This window comes from Marmota flaviventris, chromosome 10, assembly GCF_047511675.1.
Source record: "Marmota flaviventris isolate mMarFla1 chromosome 10, mMarFla1.hap1, whole genome shotgun sequence".
NCBI classification, from domain to species: Eukaryota; Metazoa; Chordata; class Mammalia; order Rodentia; family Sciuridae; genus Marmota; species Marmota flaviventris.
Window position 1 is genome coordinate 124,443,988 of NC_092507.1, and position 18,294 is coordinate 124,462,281.

Below are 18,294 nucleotides of genomic sequence, written 5' to 3' on the forward strand. Positions count from 1 at the left end.
TCACTCAATGGCCCCTATTCCTGTCACTGTGGTTTGGATTTTCCATGGAGTTGGCCACAACCATCACTACCCACATATTTTTATTGAGCACCTATAGTATGCAGGGCAAAATACTGGGTAGTGAACATGTCAAAAGCTAAGAAGCTCCGTAGTGCCACAGTTCTTTGACATGTTTATAGCTTAGTTGAAGAGTTGGGGGAGAAGTGGTCTTAGCTAAAGTAATTACTCTGGCTCCTCAAAACACACATCATTACCAGTTCATAGTTATAGTCCCTCCAAAAACTATAGCCCTACAAGGCAGCACAGGCTAAAATCCATGAACAGAACTAAGTGGAATGAGATTGGTAAGACTTGATTTGGGGTCTGTGCCTTCACACACTGGGACTCTCCTGGGTGGGTGGGTAAATGGTACCACTTCTCTTTTGTATTGCATATCCTAGGTTGAGATAAATAGGGGATGAAAATAATCTGTCTCCCACCCCTACCTACTTCCTGTTCTAAATCTGAAGAAAGCGTTATTGACCTGTCAACAAATAAAAGGAGTAGAATAAAAGTGAAGTGGCAGAAATGGTCAAAAATTGTTTTCTCTTTGGATATTGGAAGGAGGCCTCCAGGGGGCAGCACGAAGACAGAGAAATAAACCAATTTAGTTAGGCCTCCTTGGTCTGGGGCTCCCCACAGTTTCCCACCATCACTCCTCCCATTCCTTCCAACTTTATTTTTAGCTACCAGTGGGAGGGGGCAGGATAGGAGGGAAAGTAGCAGAAAAGGAGAAAGACAGAAGCACAGAGGACTTCTGACACAGGACAGAACAACCAGGCATGGAGCTCCCCGTCTTCCCTCACCTGTTCTTGCCCCTGATGTTCCTGACAGGTGAGGGACGTTAACTTCTTGGTTTCTGTTGGGAATGAAAGATGTATGAATTGTGTGAAATTGGGTCAATTGGGGTATAAAAGTTCTTTGGGAGTTAGGGTAGGAGGTTAATAGGATTCAGTATTCCATGTGTGTATTCCCACAGGCGACTGCTTTGATATTGAGATTAGCAGAGGCTGAAGTTGACTAGGGCCTTGCCAAAGATTTGTACTTAATTTCCTTAACCCTGTGGGAGTGAGGAGACGGAAAAGCAACATGATGTGACCTTCCACGTGGCTAGTCTGATTCCTATTATTTCCCTCCCTCCTTCTCCCTATGCTTGGTAGTACATGGGGCTTGAAACAGAACTGCCTTACTATGTGGTCAGAACTCTGGGTTTATCTAACCCATGATCCATAGTCCCTGATCATACAGCCCTGCCAATTTCCTGGATGCAAAAGGTTCACATACAAAACACCTTTCTGAAAGTAAGCATGGTTTGGGTTAGAACTATCTGTAGTCATTGGTAGTGTTGGTGGTGGGGTAGCCTGGGAGGGGGTTGCTTGAAAGTAAGGAGTAAGACCCAGTTGGGAAGAGCAACATGGGAGGGACAAGAGAACTGGATTTTTCCTTGATAGTGCCCTATAATCTTTGTTTCCTAAAATACCAGCTCTGATTTTAAAGGAATTGGGGTCAGAAGGAAAGAGTCAGCAAGGACATGACTGGGGGCCTTTAGAGTGTGTTGAAGTTTGAGGAAACCATGGAGGTAGGCAAGGGGCAGTTGAATGAGATAAAAAGAAAGCAGATTAAGGGAAACTTTGGGGTAATGGGTCCGTTGGCAAGGATGGATGGCAAACTGTGTGGGCAGGCGGGTGGCCCCACCCAGTTAATTACCACTGAGGTTTCCAGGGCTGGAACCACCAGCAACCTAGACATTGGAGAAAGAGTGAGAGTGTGACAATGTCACTGGGAATCAAAAAGAGAGAGGAGAGACCCAGACACACAATGCACTTTATATTGCTTTTGTTCTGCCTATGGTCCTGAGTTTGGGGGGATTTTGGAAGAAATGGTTGTTCTGGGGTTGTAGAAAGGTCCTCTCCCTCTTTTGACCCTCACAGTTTGGAGAGGAAGATGTGTAGGAGGAATGATATGAAAAAGAGTAATCTGACCTTTCCAGACACATCTGTGAATGAGATTTCAGGAGTGGAAATGGAAATACAGTTGTGCATCATCATGGCCGAGAGCCACAGGACCCAAACACGGGAAGGGAGCATTCCTTTGGAGACTCTGAATCTATGACATTGACAGAGTCCAGGAGAGCTTACGAGTAAGAAGAAGGCAGAAAGATTGAGATTCAGATGCTACCTCATGGTTTCTCTCTGGCTGTGCATCCCAGTCATGACTGACCATTTCATGTTAATTCTGTGATCCTGGCCCAACAGGTCTCTGCTCCCCTTTTAATCTGGATGTGCATCACCCACGCCTATTCGCAGGGCCACCTGAGGCTGAATTTGGATACAGTGTCTTACAACACATTGGGGGTGGACAGAGATGGTGAGGAGGAAACCAGAGAGCGATGGGATTGGGACTGTGATAGTGCCAATAAAGGGGAGGCAAAATAGATGGGATTCCGGGTTCGTCTGGTTTTTGCAAAGTGACTGGGGCTCTAAACTTGCCACCTCAATGTACTTTCCCTCTGACCTCTGATAAGGGTCATGTTCACCCTATGCTTATACTCACATCCTCCTCCCAGGATGCTGGTGGGCGCTCCTTGGGATGGGCCTTCAGGTGACCGGAGGGGGGACGTTTATCGCTGCCCTGTAGGGGGGCCCCACAATGCCCCATGTGCCAAGGGCCACTTGGGTAAGAAGATGCCTGACCCTTCCCCTCCTAACCCTTTGACACCCTAGTATCTTTGACCCCTTGTTAGCTTCTTCACCTCCATAATCCACACATGCCCTCTCCCCTTCACATTCTCTTCTAAAGCCACCTTGAACTCAGTCATGCCATCTGTGACCTCATGATCTCATTCTCTTCCACTCCCCTCCAACCAGGTGATTATCAACTGGGAAATTCATCTCATCCTGCTGTGAATATGCACCTGGGCATGTCTCTGTTAGAGACAGATGATGATGGGGGATTCATGGTGAGCTAAGGAAAGGATGGTGGCAGGGTCTCGGAAGGTTTGTGGTAGAAAACAAAAGAACATTGTGGTAAAGGAAACTAGTCCATGTGGAGGGGTCAAGGAGTTAAAGCTAGAAAGAAAGGTAGGGCCTCCCAGGGAGTAGTCTCAGTGTGTGGGAGCATGTTCTGAGGGTACTCTTCAAACATGGGAGTAACTGTTTCCCCTGACTGTCCCCAGGCCTGTGCCCCTCTCTGGTCTCGTGCTTGCGGCAGCTCTGTCTTCAGTTCTGGAATATGTGCTCGTGTGGATGCTTCATTCCAGCCCCAGGGAAGCCTGGCACCCACTGCCCAACGTGAGCTGGAGGAAGAGCCTAAAAACTCAGTTCCCAGAATGGGAAGCTGGGTGGGAAAAAGATGGGGCAAAAAGCTCTGCTTGGCCATCCTCATTGCTACTTAATGTACCTGCAAAAGCTCCTTGTTTCCTAACAGATTAGAGTTGGATTCCTTACCAAGGCATAAAGACTTGGTGATCTGGTCTAACTAATTTCAAAAACCCAACTTATACCTTCATATACCCTGGGCCTTGACCATAGCATTCCTCTCACCACTCTCTATGTGTCATCTCTCTTCACGCACCTCTGTTTCCCCTTGTTACAAGTGTTCTCTATTCAAATGCCTTTCCTTATATTCTCCTCTCCTCAAACATCTTTAAACTTCATGTATCTTCTTCTTCCTCTTTCTTTTCCCCCTCCTCCTCTCTTTTTCTTTTTGTAGGCCAGGCAAGCAAGCACTCTACCACAGAGCTACAGCCCCAGCCCATTACCTTCCTATCTGCTCCCCCATTTGACTTTCAATCAGAATCCACTCCCTGGGGCCGGAGCTGTAGCTCAGTGGAAGTGCATGGGCTGAGTATGAATGAAAAAAGGCCTCTTCACTCTTCACAGCAAAGTGGTGCTTTGTTTCTCCCTGGCTTCTTCTTTCCTCCATTTTTTACTAAATAGTATATATTCCTGCCTCTTCTCTTGTCATTTATAACTTATCCAGGGCCTGGCACAGTTTTTTACTTGCATATAAGAAGGTACCTAATAAATATTTAGTTGAATGTGTCCTCCTGTGACCTCCTGTGTCCTCACTTGTTGACCCCAGCCCAGTATTTCTCTACTTATTTGTTTCCTATCACCATACCCCTCCTCCTAGGTTGCCCCACCTACATGGATGTTGTCATTGTCTTGGATGGCTCCAACAGCATCTACCCCTGGTCTGAAGTTCAGACTTTCCTGCGGAGGCTGGTAGGAAGATTGTTTATTGATCCAGAGCAGATTCAGGTAAGAGAAGGCAACATAGATGGGCTTGGAGGGAAAGAGATAGTCGCAAGGTGGTATCTTCAGTAGTATCAGGTATTTCTCTCCCTCCTCTCTCCTCTCCCAAAACATTTCATTTGGGTACACACTTTATTCTCAGGTGGGACTAGTACAGTATGGAGAAAGTCCTGTACATGAGTGGTCCCTGGGAGATTTCCGAACCAAGGAAGAAGTGGTGAAAGCAGCCAGGAACCTCAGCCGGCGGGAAGGACGAGAAACAAAGACTGCCCAAGCAATATTGGTGGCCTGGTGAGGCATTGTGAAGGGGAGGCAGAGTAATGAAGGGTTACAAGTGGGTTTGGAATATATTGTGTATATCCCAAGATGTCTTGCATGCTTATTTTTATATGCATATGGGTGACGCATGGAAGAAGTCTAAGTTGGCCGTCATTATATTCCCTCTCACTGCATTTCTACAAAGTGTTTATGTCTGTATCTCTCTAAGTCTCTGCTCTATCTTTGCAGACAGAACTCTATCTCTCTGTATATCTTCACTCCAACTTTGATCAGGTTCTCCACCACTCATATCTTACCCCTCTTCCCAAACATGATTCAAAATTCATCTCTAGGAAGACCCCCCCTGACCTGACAATTCTTTCCCCTCCTCCTCCTCCCCCTCCTCCCCCTCCCCCCTCCTCCTCTTCCTTCTCCTTTCTTCTTCTTCTCCTTCTCCTTCTCCTTCTTCTTCTTCTTCTTTTTTTTTTTCTGGTACCAGGGATTGAACCCAGGGTCACTCAACCACTGAGCCACATTCCAGCCCTCTTTTTGAGACAGGGTCTCAGTAAATTGCTTAGGGCTTTACTAAATTGCTGAGGCTGACCTTGAACTTGTGATCCTCCTGCCTCAGCCTCCTGAGCCACTGGGATTACAACCATTCTTTATTCTGCATTTCCTTAATATTTCTCTTCCCAAATGCAATATTTTGGATAAATTTTGTGCTTTATTTGAACTGAATGTATATTCTATGGCATTTGTACATTTGAGTTCTAAGTGTATGCTAATCCCAATGTTACTTTTGGGAAATGGCCTAAAAGGCAAGATGATTGATCTCAGTGAGCTGCTGACATTGTTAAATCCTGTATGTATGATATATCTGATCATACTTCATTCTTTTCTCCCTCTTCTTAGCACAGAAGGGTTCAGTCAATCCCGGGGAGGCCGACCAGAGGCTGCCAGGCTACTGGTGGTTGTCACTGATGGAGAATCACATGATGGAGAGGAGCTTCCAGCAGCACTAAAGGCCTGTGAGGCTGGAAGAGTGACACGCTATGGGATTGCGGTGAGAATTGTCTCTGGATCTAGAAGGGTTGGCAGGGGAAGACTCTGAGGACCAGGAACTTGAAGAAAATGGGGTATTATCTACCTCCTGGACTTCAGTCACATTTCCCTTCCTTCACTTTAGTTGACTATGTTCTCTATGAGCTCTAACACTTCACTCCACACATCTAATAGATTCCATCTTGATCTCCTGACCTCAGGTTCTTGGTCACTACCTTCGGCGTCAGCGAGATCCCAGCTCTTTCCTACGGGAAATTCGAGCTATTGCCAGTGATCCTGATGAGCGATTCTTCTTCAATGTTACTGATGAGGCTGCACTGACTGACATTGTAGATGCCCTAGGAGACCGAATTTTTGGCCTTGAGGGTAATGATTACCCTGGAGAAATGAAGGAAAGAATAGGGGAATTCTGGAATATAGTTGGGGTTCTAGAGTAAATTCAGTAGGTCAAAGAGAGAATTGTCTTACCTTGATAGTGCATTGATATTTTCTCATGTCCAAGGGTCTCATGGAGAAAATGAAAGTTCCTTTGGGCTGGAAATGTCTCAGATTGGTTTCTCCACTCATCGACTAAAGGTTGGACAGACTCTGACCCCTGCATGACATCTCCCAGCCTCTGACCTCCTCAATGACTCCTTCCAGCTACTGATTCAGACAACTTCAACCCTTGTCCCTTCTAGACTCCCGCTCTAAGCAGCCTCCATGCTGAGCCTCAGTGCCTTTCTAAGTGACTATAGCAGACCTGTAGTGATTCTCTTTTTATTTACTCCTTATTCCCCGCTGTCTTTTCAGTGACCCCTTCTGGTTCTAACCCCACAGGATGGGATTCTCTTTGGGATGGTGGGGGCCTATGACTGGGGAGGCTCAGTGCTATGGCTTGAAGAAGGTCATCGACTTTTCCCCCCACGAACAGCCCTGGAAGATGAGTTTCCCTCTGCCCTGCAGAACCATGCAGCCTACCTGGGTGAGTAGCAGGAGGTTGCAGGAATGGGAGAGTGGGAGGAAGGAGCGCGTTCCTGGTGTGGGGTATGAGGTGCTCCCTCTTAATTCCTGTAGCTTCCCCCGTCTCTTTCTGGCTCCCTTGGGGCCTCCTCTTGTGCCCTTAGGGAGTCCCCACCCTGAGCTCATCTTCTCCCCTCTACCTCTGACGCCTTCCTGCTTCTAGGTTACTCTGTCTCCTCCCTGCTTTTGCGGGGTGGACGCCGCCTCTTTCTCTCAGGGGCTCCTAGGTTTAGACACCGAGGAAAAGTCATCGCCTTCCAACTTAAGAAAGATGGGGCCGTGAGGGTCGCCCAGAGCCTCCAGGGGGAGCAGGTAGAGTGTCCAGTGAGGGTGGGGCCCTTGCATCTTCAGGGACTTCCAGACTGATGGGAAAGAATGAGATAGGGCAGGAGAGAGGCCCAGAAGTTCTGCGCTAGGCTAGGGATGTGGCTCAGTGGTAGAGTGCTTGCCTAGCAGGCACAAGGCCCCAGGATTCCATCCCCACTACTGAAAAAAAATGTCTCCAAATTCTGATTATCAGAATGCAGGGATATAAGAGCCAGGTTGGCAGACTGGTGAGTACATCCCACTGAGTCCATTTATCCACACTCTCTTTTTTCTGGGGTCATCCCTACCTACCACTCTCCAGATTGGTTCATACTTTGGCAGTGAGCTTTGCCCATTGGATACAGATAGGGATGGGACAACTGATATTTTACTTGTGGCTGCCCCCATGTTCCTGGGACCCCAGAACAAGGAGACAGGACGTGTTTATGTGTATCTGGTGGGCCAGGTGAGACTTGCTGGGACTCCCTGGGATTTGTCAGGGTTGGGGAATGGATGGGTTTGCTGAGAGGCTTTTTATCTTCTATCTTGTTCTCACCTCCACCAGCAGGCTTTGCTCACACTCCAAGGAATACTTCAGCCAGAACCTCCCCAGGATGCTCGGTTTGGCTTTGCCATGGGTGCTCTTCCTGATCTGAACCAAGATGGATTTGCTGATGTGGCTGTAGGGGCACCCCTGGAGGATGGGCACCAGGGAGCATTATACCTGTACCATGGAACCCAGAGAGGAGTCAGGCCCCATCCTGCCCAGGTCAGAAATGCCCAGATGAGCAGGGATACAGTGGTATAAGCACGAGGGAGGGATGCTCTTTGCTTATCTGTAGTCTCCTTGCTCGAGTCTCAAACCAAACAAGTGCTTAATCAGTAGGTAACACAGTGAGGTAGTGCAGTGGGATGCAGGTTTCTGAACCAGGGGACTCCTAAACACAGTCAAGTTTCTCTTATTCCCCTATTGGACAGGAAGGAACTTGGCAGGAGGATTGAGAAACCAGATATATGAGTCCCTGCCTCAATCTTTCTCCCTCTCTTTCTCTTAGAGAATTGCTGCTGTCACCATGCCACAGGCCCTTAGCTACTTTGGCCGAAGTGTGGATGGCCGACTAGATCTGGATGGAGATGATCTAGTAGATGTGGCTGTGGGTGCTCAGGGGGCAGCCATCCTGCTCAGGTGAGGAGCCCCAACTCAGGTAGCAGTGGACAGCACAGCACATCTGTTAAGATAAAGGGCTTAGATTTGGGTTTCTGGAACAACTTTTTTTGTGCCTCCATTCCTAGTTTATAAGCATGCTGCCTGCCTTTTTGGTTTGTTGTAAGGATCACATGGGATCATCCATGTAAAGACTTAAGCACCATTAGTGCTTATTGAATTGAATAGAAGTATAGAACTCTATACTTCTGTCATAGAGTTCAGGGAAGGGTGACACTGTGCATCCAGCCCCTCATTTTTATTTCAATGAGGGGGAGGCAAACACTGGGTGGCACTTCTTAAAGGGCTTACCTCCTCTTTCTGGAGTTTTGTGTCTACCCTGTTCCTAGCTCCCGGCCCATTGTCGACTTGGCTCCATCACTGGAGGTGACCCCACCTGCCATCAGTGTGGTCCAGAGGGACTGTGGGCGGCGAGGCCAGGAGGCAGCATGCTTGACTGCAGCCCTTTGCTTCCAAGTGACCTCCCGCACACCTGGACGCTGGGATCACCAATTCTGTGAGTGCAAACTTCAACCCTTGCCTGCCTTGGTCTCTGAACTCCTCTTTACCCTCACTTTTGCCTTTCTCATTTAGATGTGCACTTCACAGCATCAATAGATGAGTGGATGGTAGGGGCACGTGCAGCATTTGATGGCTCTGGTCAGAGGATGCCCCCTCGGCAGCTCCAGCTCAGCGTGGGGAATGTCACTTGTGAGCAGCTGCACTTTCATGTGTTGGTGAGAAAGGGGCAGGAACTACTTTGCATTAATACCTTAGAGCTAGGAAAAGACTGGGTCAGAGGAGGAATTTCAAGTGGATCAGCAAGAAAGCTGAAACAGGGAAAGTAAGACAATTCAGGCTCTGGGATCAGGTTAATCTGTGTTTGATTCCTCTGCCATTTACTACCAAGAATTCTGGCAAGCCACTCTCTTCCAAATCTCAGTTTTCTTGTCTGCAGAGTGGTGATAATAATAACTATATCATATGAGTTGTATTAAAATCAGATTTAAGAGTATTGATAAGGGCCTAAGGATATAGCTCAGTGGTAGAACCCAGTACTATCACGACCTTGGGTTTAAGCCCTAGCACTGCAAAAACAAAACAAAACAAAACAAAAATAGTATTGGTAAAACCTCAAGATAGTACCCAGCACACAGAAAGTGCTTCCTGAATGATCACTATCATTATCATATTCTTTCATGGGCCTGGGTTTCATACCTAACTCTGGCTCCCATAATCCTTAACTCTGGTTTCCTTCAGGATACATCAGATTATCTCCGGCCAGTGGCCTTGACTGTGACCTTTGCCTTGGACAACACCACAAAGCCAGGGCCTGTGCTGGATGAAGGTTCACCCACCTCTATACGAAAATTGGTTAGCAGTGCCAAGCCCTGCCCTACCCTTGGGTCTCAACACTGCTCTCCCAGTGAATTCAAGAGAAAGGGGGGGGGGGGGAACATGAGATTTTTATGCTGAAAGCTGACATAGACCTCTCTAATAGAAGTATGTTCATTCTTCTCTTTCTGCTTTCCCCGAAGAACATGCCTTTCTTCTTGCCTTCCTCTCATCCCTGAGGACCTTTTCTCTCTTCCAGGTCCCCTTCTCCAAAGACTGTGGCTCTGACAATGAATGCATCACAGACCTGGTGCTTCAAGCTAACATGGACATCAGAGGCTCCAGGTTGATAGACATGAGCTGGGCAAACCAGGGTGATCTGAGAAAGACGGGGAGGAACTCAAAGGGAGTTGGGGATTTGTTTCTTACAGGGATAACAGAAGTGAGATTTTGGTGCTCCTTCAATTCCTGGTCTCTCCCTTATCTACCACTCCCAGGAAGGCCCCATTTGTGGTTCGAGGTGGCCGGAGGAAAGTGCTGGTATCAGCAACTTTGGAAAACAGGAAGGAAAATGCCTACAACACTAGCCTGAGTCTCAGCTTTTCTAGAAACCTCCACCTAGCCAGTCTCACTACTCAGGTGCCTTTGGAGAAAGGGGTTAGGGGAGGAGGGGAGAAAGGAGGAGGAAGAAGATTGGGGTATTGGCTTTGACTGCGAGGTGCTCTGGAGAAATGTTCAGTGGTTAGTGGCTAGAGGGAGGCTGTGGGTAGGGGAACAGTTGCAGGCCCGGCCCCAGCCTCTACCCCTATTCCTCTGCCCTCAGAGGGACAGCTCAGTAAAGGTGGAATGTGCAGCTCCTTTCCCTAATGCCCGGCTCTGCAGTGTGGGGCATCCTGTCTTCCAGACTGGAGCCAAGGTGAGTTGGGGCCCAGGCTGAGGAAGGGGTTCAGGAAAAACAGAGACTGTAATCTGTGGGGCCTGGGAAGTCAGGGAAGGAGGTACACAAGGATTCCTGGTCCTCCGTTGTTGTTCTATGAAGAAGAATGTACCTTAACAATGTCCCCTGCCCCCAGGTGACCTTTCTGCTTGAGTTTGAGTTTAGCTGCTCCTCACTCCTGAGCCAGGTCTTGGTGAGGTTGAATGCCAGTAGGTGAGAACAAAGGGAACTTCTTTCCAGCTCTCTTCTTTTGGTATTGAGTTGGGGGTTGGGGAGAGGAACAGCCCTGACTCTTCTACTAGCATGGAGGGATATCTGAGGAGGGATTGGGATGTGAGCCCTTCCTCCCCCCTCTGACCCTACAGCAGTAGCCTGGAAACAAATGGGACCCTTCAAGATAACACAGCCCAGACCTCTGCCTACATCCAGTATGAGCCTCATCTCCTATTCTCTAGGTATGGCCCAGTCCTAGCTGGGACTCAGTTCCTATGCCAGACTCATGTTTCTTCCCTCTCCTTCCACATGCTTCAGTGTTCCCAGAAACACAAACCCTTGGGGCTACTCATTCTTTTTGTCCTCGCTCTCACCCATAAGGAAATTTCTCTTTTAAGCATCTTACTTTTCTAGGTATAAGACTTTGCATTTCCCCTGGGATGAGGGGATATGGGATGTGGCTATAAAATTTGTTTCGCATCTATGTCATGTTTCGTTTCTTTATTCTCCACGTACCCCCATCACTTTATCCATGTGCTGGCCCTATTTCTCTGAATCCATGCCTGTGTGCTGATCATGTGCCCCTGTGCCTGTCTTGGCGGTGACCTTGTATCTCCTGACTTGTCCACACAGTGAGTCCACCCTGCACCGCTATGAGGTTCACCCCTATAGGACCCTCCCAGTGGGTCCTGGCCCTGAATTCAAAACTACTCTTAGGGTGAGAAGCTGGAGGGGCCTTGCCATGACAGGGGCATGGGAGTGGGGAGGACAATAACTGTGGGAAAGGGAAACTGGGGGAAAAGGACGGGCAGAGACTCTCTTGGATTTTAATGGTGTCTCCCACCTCTTCTTGTTTACAATCTTCCTCTCAGGTTCAGAACCTTGGCTGTTATGTGGTCAGTGGCCTCATCATCTCAGCTCTTCTTCCAGCTGTAGCCCAGGGAGGCAATTACTTCCTGTCACTATCTCAAGTCATCACTGATAATGTGAGTCTGGGCTGGAGCATGCGGAATCCTGTCATCTGGAGCTGATGGACTCACTGAAGCTGGATACCATACCAGCTCCCTGTCTGTTGGCCCAGCACCCTCAGAGCTCTACTTCCTGGGGACATTTCTTTTACATGTGTGGCTCCTTTGAGAGGAAAGAAAGGGGTTTTACATAGAAAGATCATAAGAATGTGGGAAGTACCCTGCTCCACCTGGCCTCCCTCAGCAGCAGGTCTTTGAGGGTGAATCTTCCTCTGCAGGCAAGCTGCACAGTGCAGAACCTGACCAAGCCCCCAGGCCCCCCTGTGCATCCAGAGGAGCTTCGGCACACAAACAGGCTGGTATGAGTCACAAGAGAGTAACCAGAGCAGGAGTACAAATAGAGTCAGTTACCTGTGATGGAGGGGTGTGTGTGTGTGTGTGTGTGTGTGTGTGTGTGTGTGAGTGCGCTCACGCATGCGTGGGTGGTATATGTGGGAAGAGGGGTTCTTTCTCCTCCGGGACCCTGATCTGTCTTTCTTTTCTGGTAGAATGTCAGCAATACTTGGTGTCAAGTTGTGAGGTGCCACCTTGGGCAGCTGGCAAAGGGGACCGAGGTCTCTGTTGGACTACTGAGGCTGGTTCACAATGAATTTTTCCGGAGGGTAATACTTCCCTTTCCTATTAGTCTCCCTTTCTACTCCTCTCTATGACATTAATATAAGTTTTGGAGGTCGACAGAACCATGTTCAAGTTTTACTGTTGCCTATTACTAGCTATTTGACCATGAGCTTCTTTTTACTGATCTTTAAAGTAAAATGGGATAGTGTCTATTTTATGGAGTTTTTGTAAATAAAAAAAAATAGTGAGCTGGACGCTGAACACTCAGTAAACCTAGTTATTATTTTTCTATTTTCCTTTATCATCTTTTAGTGCTGTATTAATAATCAATCAACATTTATAGGACACCTAAACTTCATCAGTTAATAATCCATTGAATACTTATTATGTAAAAGATTGGTATTAGGTCAGTCAACACTGAGGATAATGTCCCCAACATTTATCATCATGCCTAACTCATTGTAGGTACTTACTACATTTTTGTTAAATGAATGGATAAAATAATTATTTTTACATGTAGGACTTGTATTTGGGGGGTAGGAAGTAAGATTTTATATATATATATATATATATATATATATATATATATATATATATATATATATGTTGTAGTTGACACAATACCTTTATTTATTTATTTATTTATATGTGGTGCTGAGGATCAAACAAACCCATGGTGTCACGCGTGTGAGGCGAGTTCTCTACCACTGAGCCACAACCCCACGCCCCAGAAATGACATCTTAATTATAAATAGCTATGTAGCACTAGAAGTTTTTTATATTGTATATTTTATTTATTTATTTATTTTTTTAGTTGTTGACAGACTTTTATTTTATTCATTTATTTTTATGTGGTGCTGAGAATTGAACCCAGTGCCTCACATTTGCAAGGCAAGTGCTCTACCACTGAGCCACAACCCTAGCTCCTGTATATTTCTATATACCACCTACTTTGAATAATACCAGATCCCAGGGATGTAGGTATAAGTTTGGAGGAAGTCTATCAAACCACATATCTCCAAGTCTGGTTCTCGCTTTATCCTTCTTTGATTTTTTTTTCACTCTTTTATTTATTCTTAACAAAGATTTATTAAGAAACTGCTACACTCTTGGCACTGTGGTAGGCACTAGGCACTGGAGACACAATGGTTAGTGAAACACAGACCTCAACCTCAAGGGTCTTATAGTTCAGTGGAAAAAGATAAGTAAACACCAGGTATGTTAGGTTTAGGGACATGTGACTGGCATGTGCTCAGCTCTCGTGAGCTCCCTCTTGGCTATGTCACATCATGGCAGGAGCATACAAACATGTCATCTGGTCTCTCTTTTTATAAAGCCACTGGGATTCAATTCAAGAGGGGCTCCATCCTAATGACTTTAATCTTAATCATATCCCAAAGGGCCCATCTCTAAAAACCACAGATGGATAAAGTTTCTTTCCTCTTAATCTTACAACAGGGATTGAATTTCAACACATGAAGACTTGTTGAGAAATATATCAGAATTCATCAAAACCATAATTCCATAGTTAGGAGGAGACACTTTCCTAATTCCCAGAGGGGTGAATGAAAGGAGAGTAGGATGCATTTCAGATAATAGCACATTTGAAGGTCCAGAGGCTTCTCTCTGTTTCCCTTCCTCTCTTTTCCCATTGGCCTCCAACCTCTTCTGGTCTCAAGGGCCCTGGAGTTGTACCACTCAGGCTAGACATTGTTCTTGCACCACACCACCTGATGATGGCTCACTTTAAATGCCTTCCCATCCCCTTGTTCCACAGGCCAAGTTCAAGTCTGTGACAGTGGTCAGTACCTTTGAGCTGGGAACTGAGGAAGGCAGTGTCCTACAGCTAACTGAAGCGTCCCGTTGGAGTGAGGTAAGACTAGAGACTGAGTTTGACAGATTTGAAAATAATGGTGATGGGGGATGGGAATGTAGCTCAATTGGTAGAGTGCTGGCTTCGAATGCACCAGGCCCTGAGTTCAATCCCCAGTGGGATAGAACACTTGTGACCTTTTAGTCAGGAATGAGGATTCTAGGGTTCCACTGCCTCCATTCCTATCTCAATTTTTCTCCTTTGAGTAGAAAGAATCTCCTTATTCTATTTTGAGGCTGGCATTGTTATAATGTGGGGGGGGGGGGCTGGTGGGGTTAAAGGGCACATGTAAAAACCAACTCTTCCCCTCACATAGAGCCTCCTGGAGGTGATTCAGACCCACCCTGTCCTCATCTCCCTGTGGATCCTCATTGGCAGTGCCCTGGGAGGGCTGCTCCTGCTTGCTCTCCTTGTCTTCTGTCTGTGGAAGGTAAGCACTGCTTAGTGGGGAACGCAATGCCCACCAGCTGAGGGATCCGAGGCTATAACAGGGAGAATAGGATTTGTACTGGGCAGCTAAACAGGCTGTAGGTTTAATGCCCAGATCTTCACTGTACTCCACAAATGTTGGTTGGATTAAACTAAGCCAATTAAAATAAAATTGAATCCCGTTTTTGGAAGCAGAGCAAAAGTGAAAACCTCAGATAAGTCTGAGGGCTATTGGCAAGGTCCCCAGTAAGGGCATCTGGCAATGCCTCTTATCTTTTCCTCTACAGCTTGGCTTCTTTGCACGTAAGAAAATCCCTGAGGAAGAAAAAAGAGGAGAGAAGCTGGAGCAATGAATGTAAAATAAGGCTCTAGAAAGTCCTGCCTGGCAGCTTCTTCAAGAGACTTGCGTCAGAGGAGAGGTTTGGAGGCTCAGAGGGGACAAGAAGATGCTTCTGGACTAACTCCCCAGACCTGCAGCTTGACTTGACTTTTGAGTCCTGAGAATGTTGCTGGCAAGAGATGAAGCTTTACCTCAAAAAAAAAAAAAAAAAAAAAAAAAGGCTGGCACAAGAACTAGCAACACTCCCACCCAGTGCTTCCCTATTCCTCAGGATCCCAGTTCCACAGCCAATACTGGGGTCTCTGTTCCTCCCACCCATCACCACCAGAAACAAAAGAATTTTTCTCCTAGGTCTCTCTCCTTCCAGAACCCTTTGTCCTGGAAAGGATGAGTGTTATCCTCCTCCATTCCCCCACTCTCTCACCTTCCTGCCTATTCCCCACTCCACAGGAGGGAGCTGGCATTGGCTTGCAAGATGTAAAGTCAACATCTGCTGCTTTCCTGTGGAGTCTAGTGATTCATAGAGCCGGATGGGGAGAGTCAACAGGAAAAAAGGAGGGAGGAGGAAAAGCCACAAGAGACACTCTGTACAATTCCAAGGAACAGAGAAGCCTTTAGACAGGCAACTGCCATCCCCCCTGAAACCTGAGACTCTGTGGTGCACTCGCCAACCCTCAGGTGCTGGGGACACAGAGCTGCCCCCAGGCTTGCTGGGCATGGGCTTCCCAACCCTTCGCCTTCCTTGGGAGCAAAGCCAGGGCCAGGTGCCTGATTTTCTGGAGCCAGGGGCCCCCAGGTGGCTGAAACTAGAATAGCAGAGAAGACCAGGTAGTTAAGCTTTGTTTTCTCTACTTCTCTGACCTTACTTGCTCTCTTCAGCCCTCCTTGGAGTCTCATAGAAAGCCAAGAGAAGAATACTGCTGGATGGTGGGAAACTCTTTTGCTTTACCAGCTTTGGGAAGCAGTAGCTCCATGGGCTCCGAACAAGTAGGGTGTACATTGAGAAGTCAAAGTGGGCGGCATGAGTTCTCTAGGGAGCAAGCCCCTTCTTGCCCAGCACTGGTTGTGTAGCACAAATAGCTCTTAGGAAAATGTTTCTGGGGCAACCCCAATCATACTTTGTAGGGTTTCTCTGTTGGAATCAGTTTATCAGACCTTGTTTGCTGTTGACTGGAAATCCCCAAGTAAATTTCTGACCTACTCCACCCTCATCCCATATTTTGGTCATGGCCATTAAAGGCAATTGGATTATCATAGACACTGGGAAACATTTGTTTCTTAGTAATCAAGGCTATGGATACCAGAGTCAGTTACTGGTCTGAGAGTACAACCACCGAAGAATCAACACCCATTTAGAGTTGAAAAGAAAGAAGACAACTGATTGGGCAGTTGACTAGCAGCCACAAAAACCTGTCCTCCCAGGCTGTTATTGAGTCCTAGGTGCATTGTTTATTTTGGCATGTCTCTTGTCTGCTATAGACAGGGACACTCCTGAACATTGTTTCCCAGCAGGGTGGACAATGTTTCAGGTGGTCAGAATAAATAAAGTTCAGTATCAGGTGATTTCTGGCTCAATTTGAGTTCCCTAGGATATGGACTGCTCAGGAATAATGAAAAGTAAATTACTGGTTTGCCTGAGACCTTGTATATATAGTAGAGTCCCTGGAAGGCAAAGTTATGAAATAGTCTGAATATTCTTCGTGATTCTCTCACTGGAGATTGCTCTGGCCTCCTGAAATTCTCACCTACTTAAGTGACCATAGAGTCTAAAGTGTGTAGGTTTGGAAAGCATGGAGGCATAGAGTGAAACCCCAGGTCTGCTATTTATTAGCTTCGGGCCTTAACCAAATTATAACTTCCTTCAGGCTAAGATAACAATAAAAGTCTGTGTAGTACAGTGGTTGGGAATGAAAACAGATTTGGATTTAAATCCAGGTTATACTGCTTAAAACCTGTTTGTCTTACAACAGGTTTAACTTCTCTCCTTTAAATGTATTAGGGTTGTGAGATTGTTCAAGAAAAGTGAGCATATAGTAAGTGCTCAAAAATGGTAACTATAATTATAAAAATATTTTGTTATATATCGGGCACCATGGCTCTCTCTTGTAAACCCAATGACTCCAGAATCTGAGACAGGAGGATAGTAAGTTAAAAGGCAGCCTCCACAATTTAGCAAGACCCTGTCTCAATATTTTAAAAAATGTTTAAAAGGATTGAGGATGTAGCTCAGTGGTAAGACGTCTGTGGATTCAGTCCTCAGTGCTGAAAAAAAAGTTTCATTATAAAATAATCTACTTTATCATGTGTTATGAGGATTTAGTAAGAAAGTACACTGAAGCACCAAGTGATACTCCTGTTCTGGTGATTCTTTCCCGGACCCTGAAGATTTGTTTCTTCTATGTGCTGTTATCTTCTTCCACTAAATCTTTTCTATGCCTCACCCCTTTCAAATGTTTCTGAGCCCTCAAAAGTGATCATTAACTGATTAGCCTAAGGTTCTAATAGTAGAAATCAAATCTATTCCAGGTATGGTGGTACATACTTGTAATCCTAGCAGTTTGGGAGACTGGTGCAGGAGGATCATGAGTTCAAAGCCAGCCTCAGCAATTTATCGAGGCCCTAGGCAACTTAGTGAAGCCCTGTCTCTAAACAAAATATTTAAACAGACTGGGAATGTGATTCTGTGGTTAAGTGCCCCTGAATTCAATCCCCAGGACCAAAAAAGAAAGAAATCAGATCTATTTTATTTCTTTATATGTCTAGGTGTCTTCTAGACTCCTCTTGAGACTCCCAGAGTTTTAGTATCCCCAAGAACATGTGCATTTAATGGCCTTATAGAGATCAGGTGGCCTAACTGGCCTTTTAGGGAGGGAAACCATCTGCATTTGTGGGTTATTTTGTAAGAGTATAGTCCATGATGACCCTCCCTTCACTTCTTTTTTTTTTAATATTTATTTTTTAGTTATACATGGACACAACATCTTTATTTTTATGTGGTGCTGAGGATTGAACCCAGTGCCTCACACAAGCTAAGTGAGCACTCTACCTCTGAGCCACAACCCCAGCCCCTCCCTGCACTTCTTATTGGCTCTAACTTGATCAACCTTCATGGAGTCTGGGACTGGAACTGAAGTCTACTTATGTTAACAGATTTCCTTACGTCTTAACCACCAATGAGCCTCCGAAGGAAAGTAGATTTTTTTGAATATTGGTTCATCTAATCCTTTATCCTCAATATTTTATTCTTTATGATTAATAGAGTACTTTAGTATACCATTAAGTAGTAGGAGTATGTTACATACAAGAGGCATACTTTGTTGGACAATGTAGCAGGATTTTAAGGGAAAACTTAACTGAAAAAAAAAACAAAAACAGAAACTTTACCTGGGGCCTCACTGAATGAGAGGGGATTTTGGGGAGGATTAATTGCCAGCTGCAAAGTGAATTGTAGTAA

At 46.1% G+C, this 18,294-nt stretch overlaps 1 protein-coding gene across 4 annotated transcripts; it reads left to right on the plus strand.

Annotated features, from left to right (window-relative positions):
* The first annotated feature begins 73 nt into the window (after positions 1 to 73).
* Positions 74 to 16,098, plus strand: Itga10 (integrin subunit alpha 10). Of its 4 annotated transcripts, none has more exons than XM_027956184.2 (30): positions 74 to 873; positions 2,295 to 2,406; positions 2,606 to 2,715; positions 2,907 to 2,998; positions 3,215 to 3,329; positions 4,174 to 4,301; positions 4,438 to 4,586; positions 5,466 to 5,616; positions 5,816 to 5,981; positions 6,118 to 6,191; positions 6,435 to 6,579; positions 6,781 to 6,929; positions 7,246 to 7,389; positions 7,489 to 7,692; positions 7,979 to 8,109; positions 8,478 to 8,644; positions 8,722 to 8,864; positions 9,388 to 9,501; positions 9,722 to 9,807; positions 9,960 to 10,101; positions 10,286 to 10,378; positions 10,536 to 10,612; positions 10,765 to 10,854; positions 11,246 to 11,330; positions 11,485 to 11,598; positions 11,859 to 11,939; positions 12,129 to 12,242; positions 13,976 to 14,071; positions 14,388 to 14,501; positions 14,788 to 16,098. In XM_027956184.2, the coding sequence occupies exons 1-30, from the start codon at positions 822 to 824 to the stop codon at positions 14,851 to 14,853; spliced, it is 3,504 nt and encodes a 1,167-aa protein (XP_027811985.2). In that variant the 5' UTR covers positions 74 to 821; the 3' UTR covers positions 14,854 to 16,098. The 4 variants fall into 4 exon arrangements, with proteins under 4 accessions (XP_027811985.2, XP_071474591.1, XP_071474590.1 ...); XM_071618490.1 differs by having other exon boundaries at positions 10,768 to 10,854; XM_071618489.1 differs by having other exon boundaries at positions 7,492 to 7,692.
* Positions 16,099 to 18,294: the final 2,196 nt, after the last annotated feature.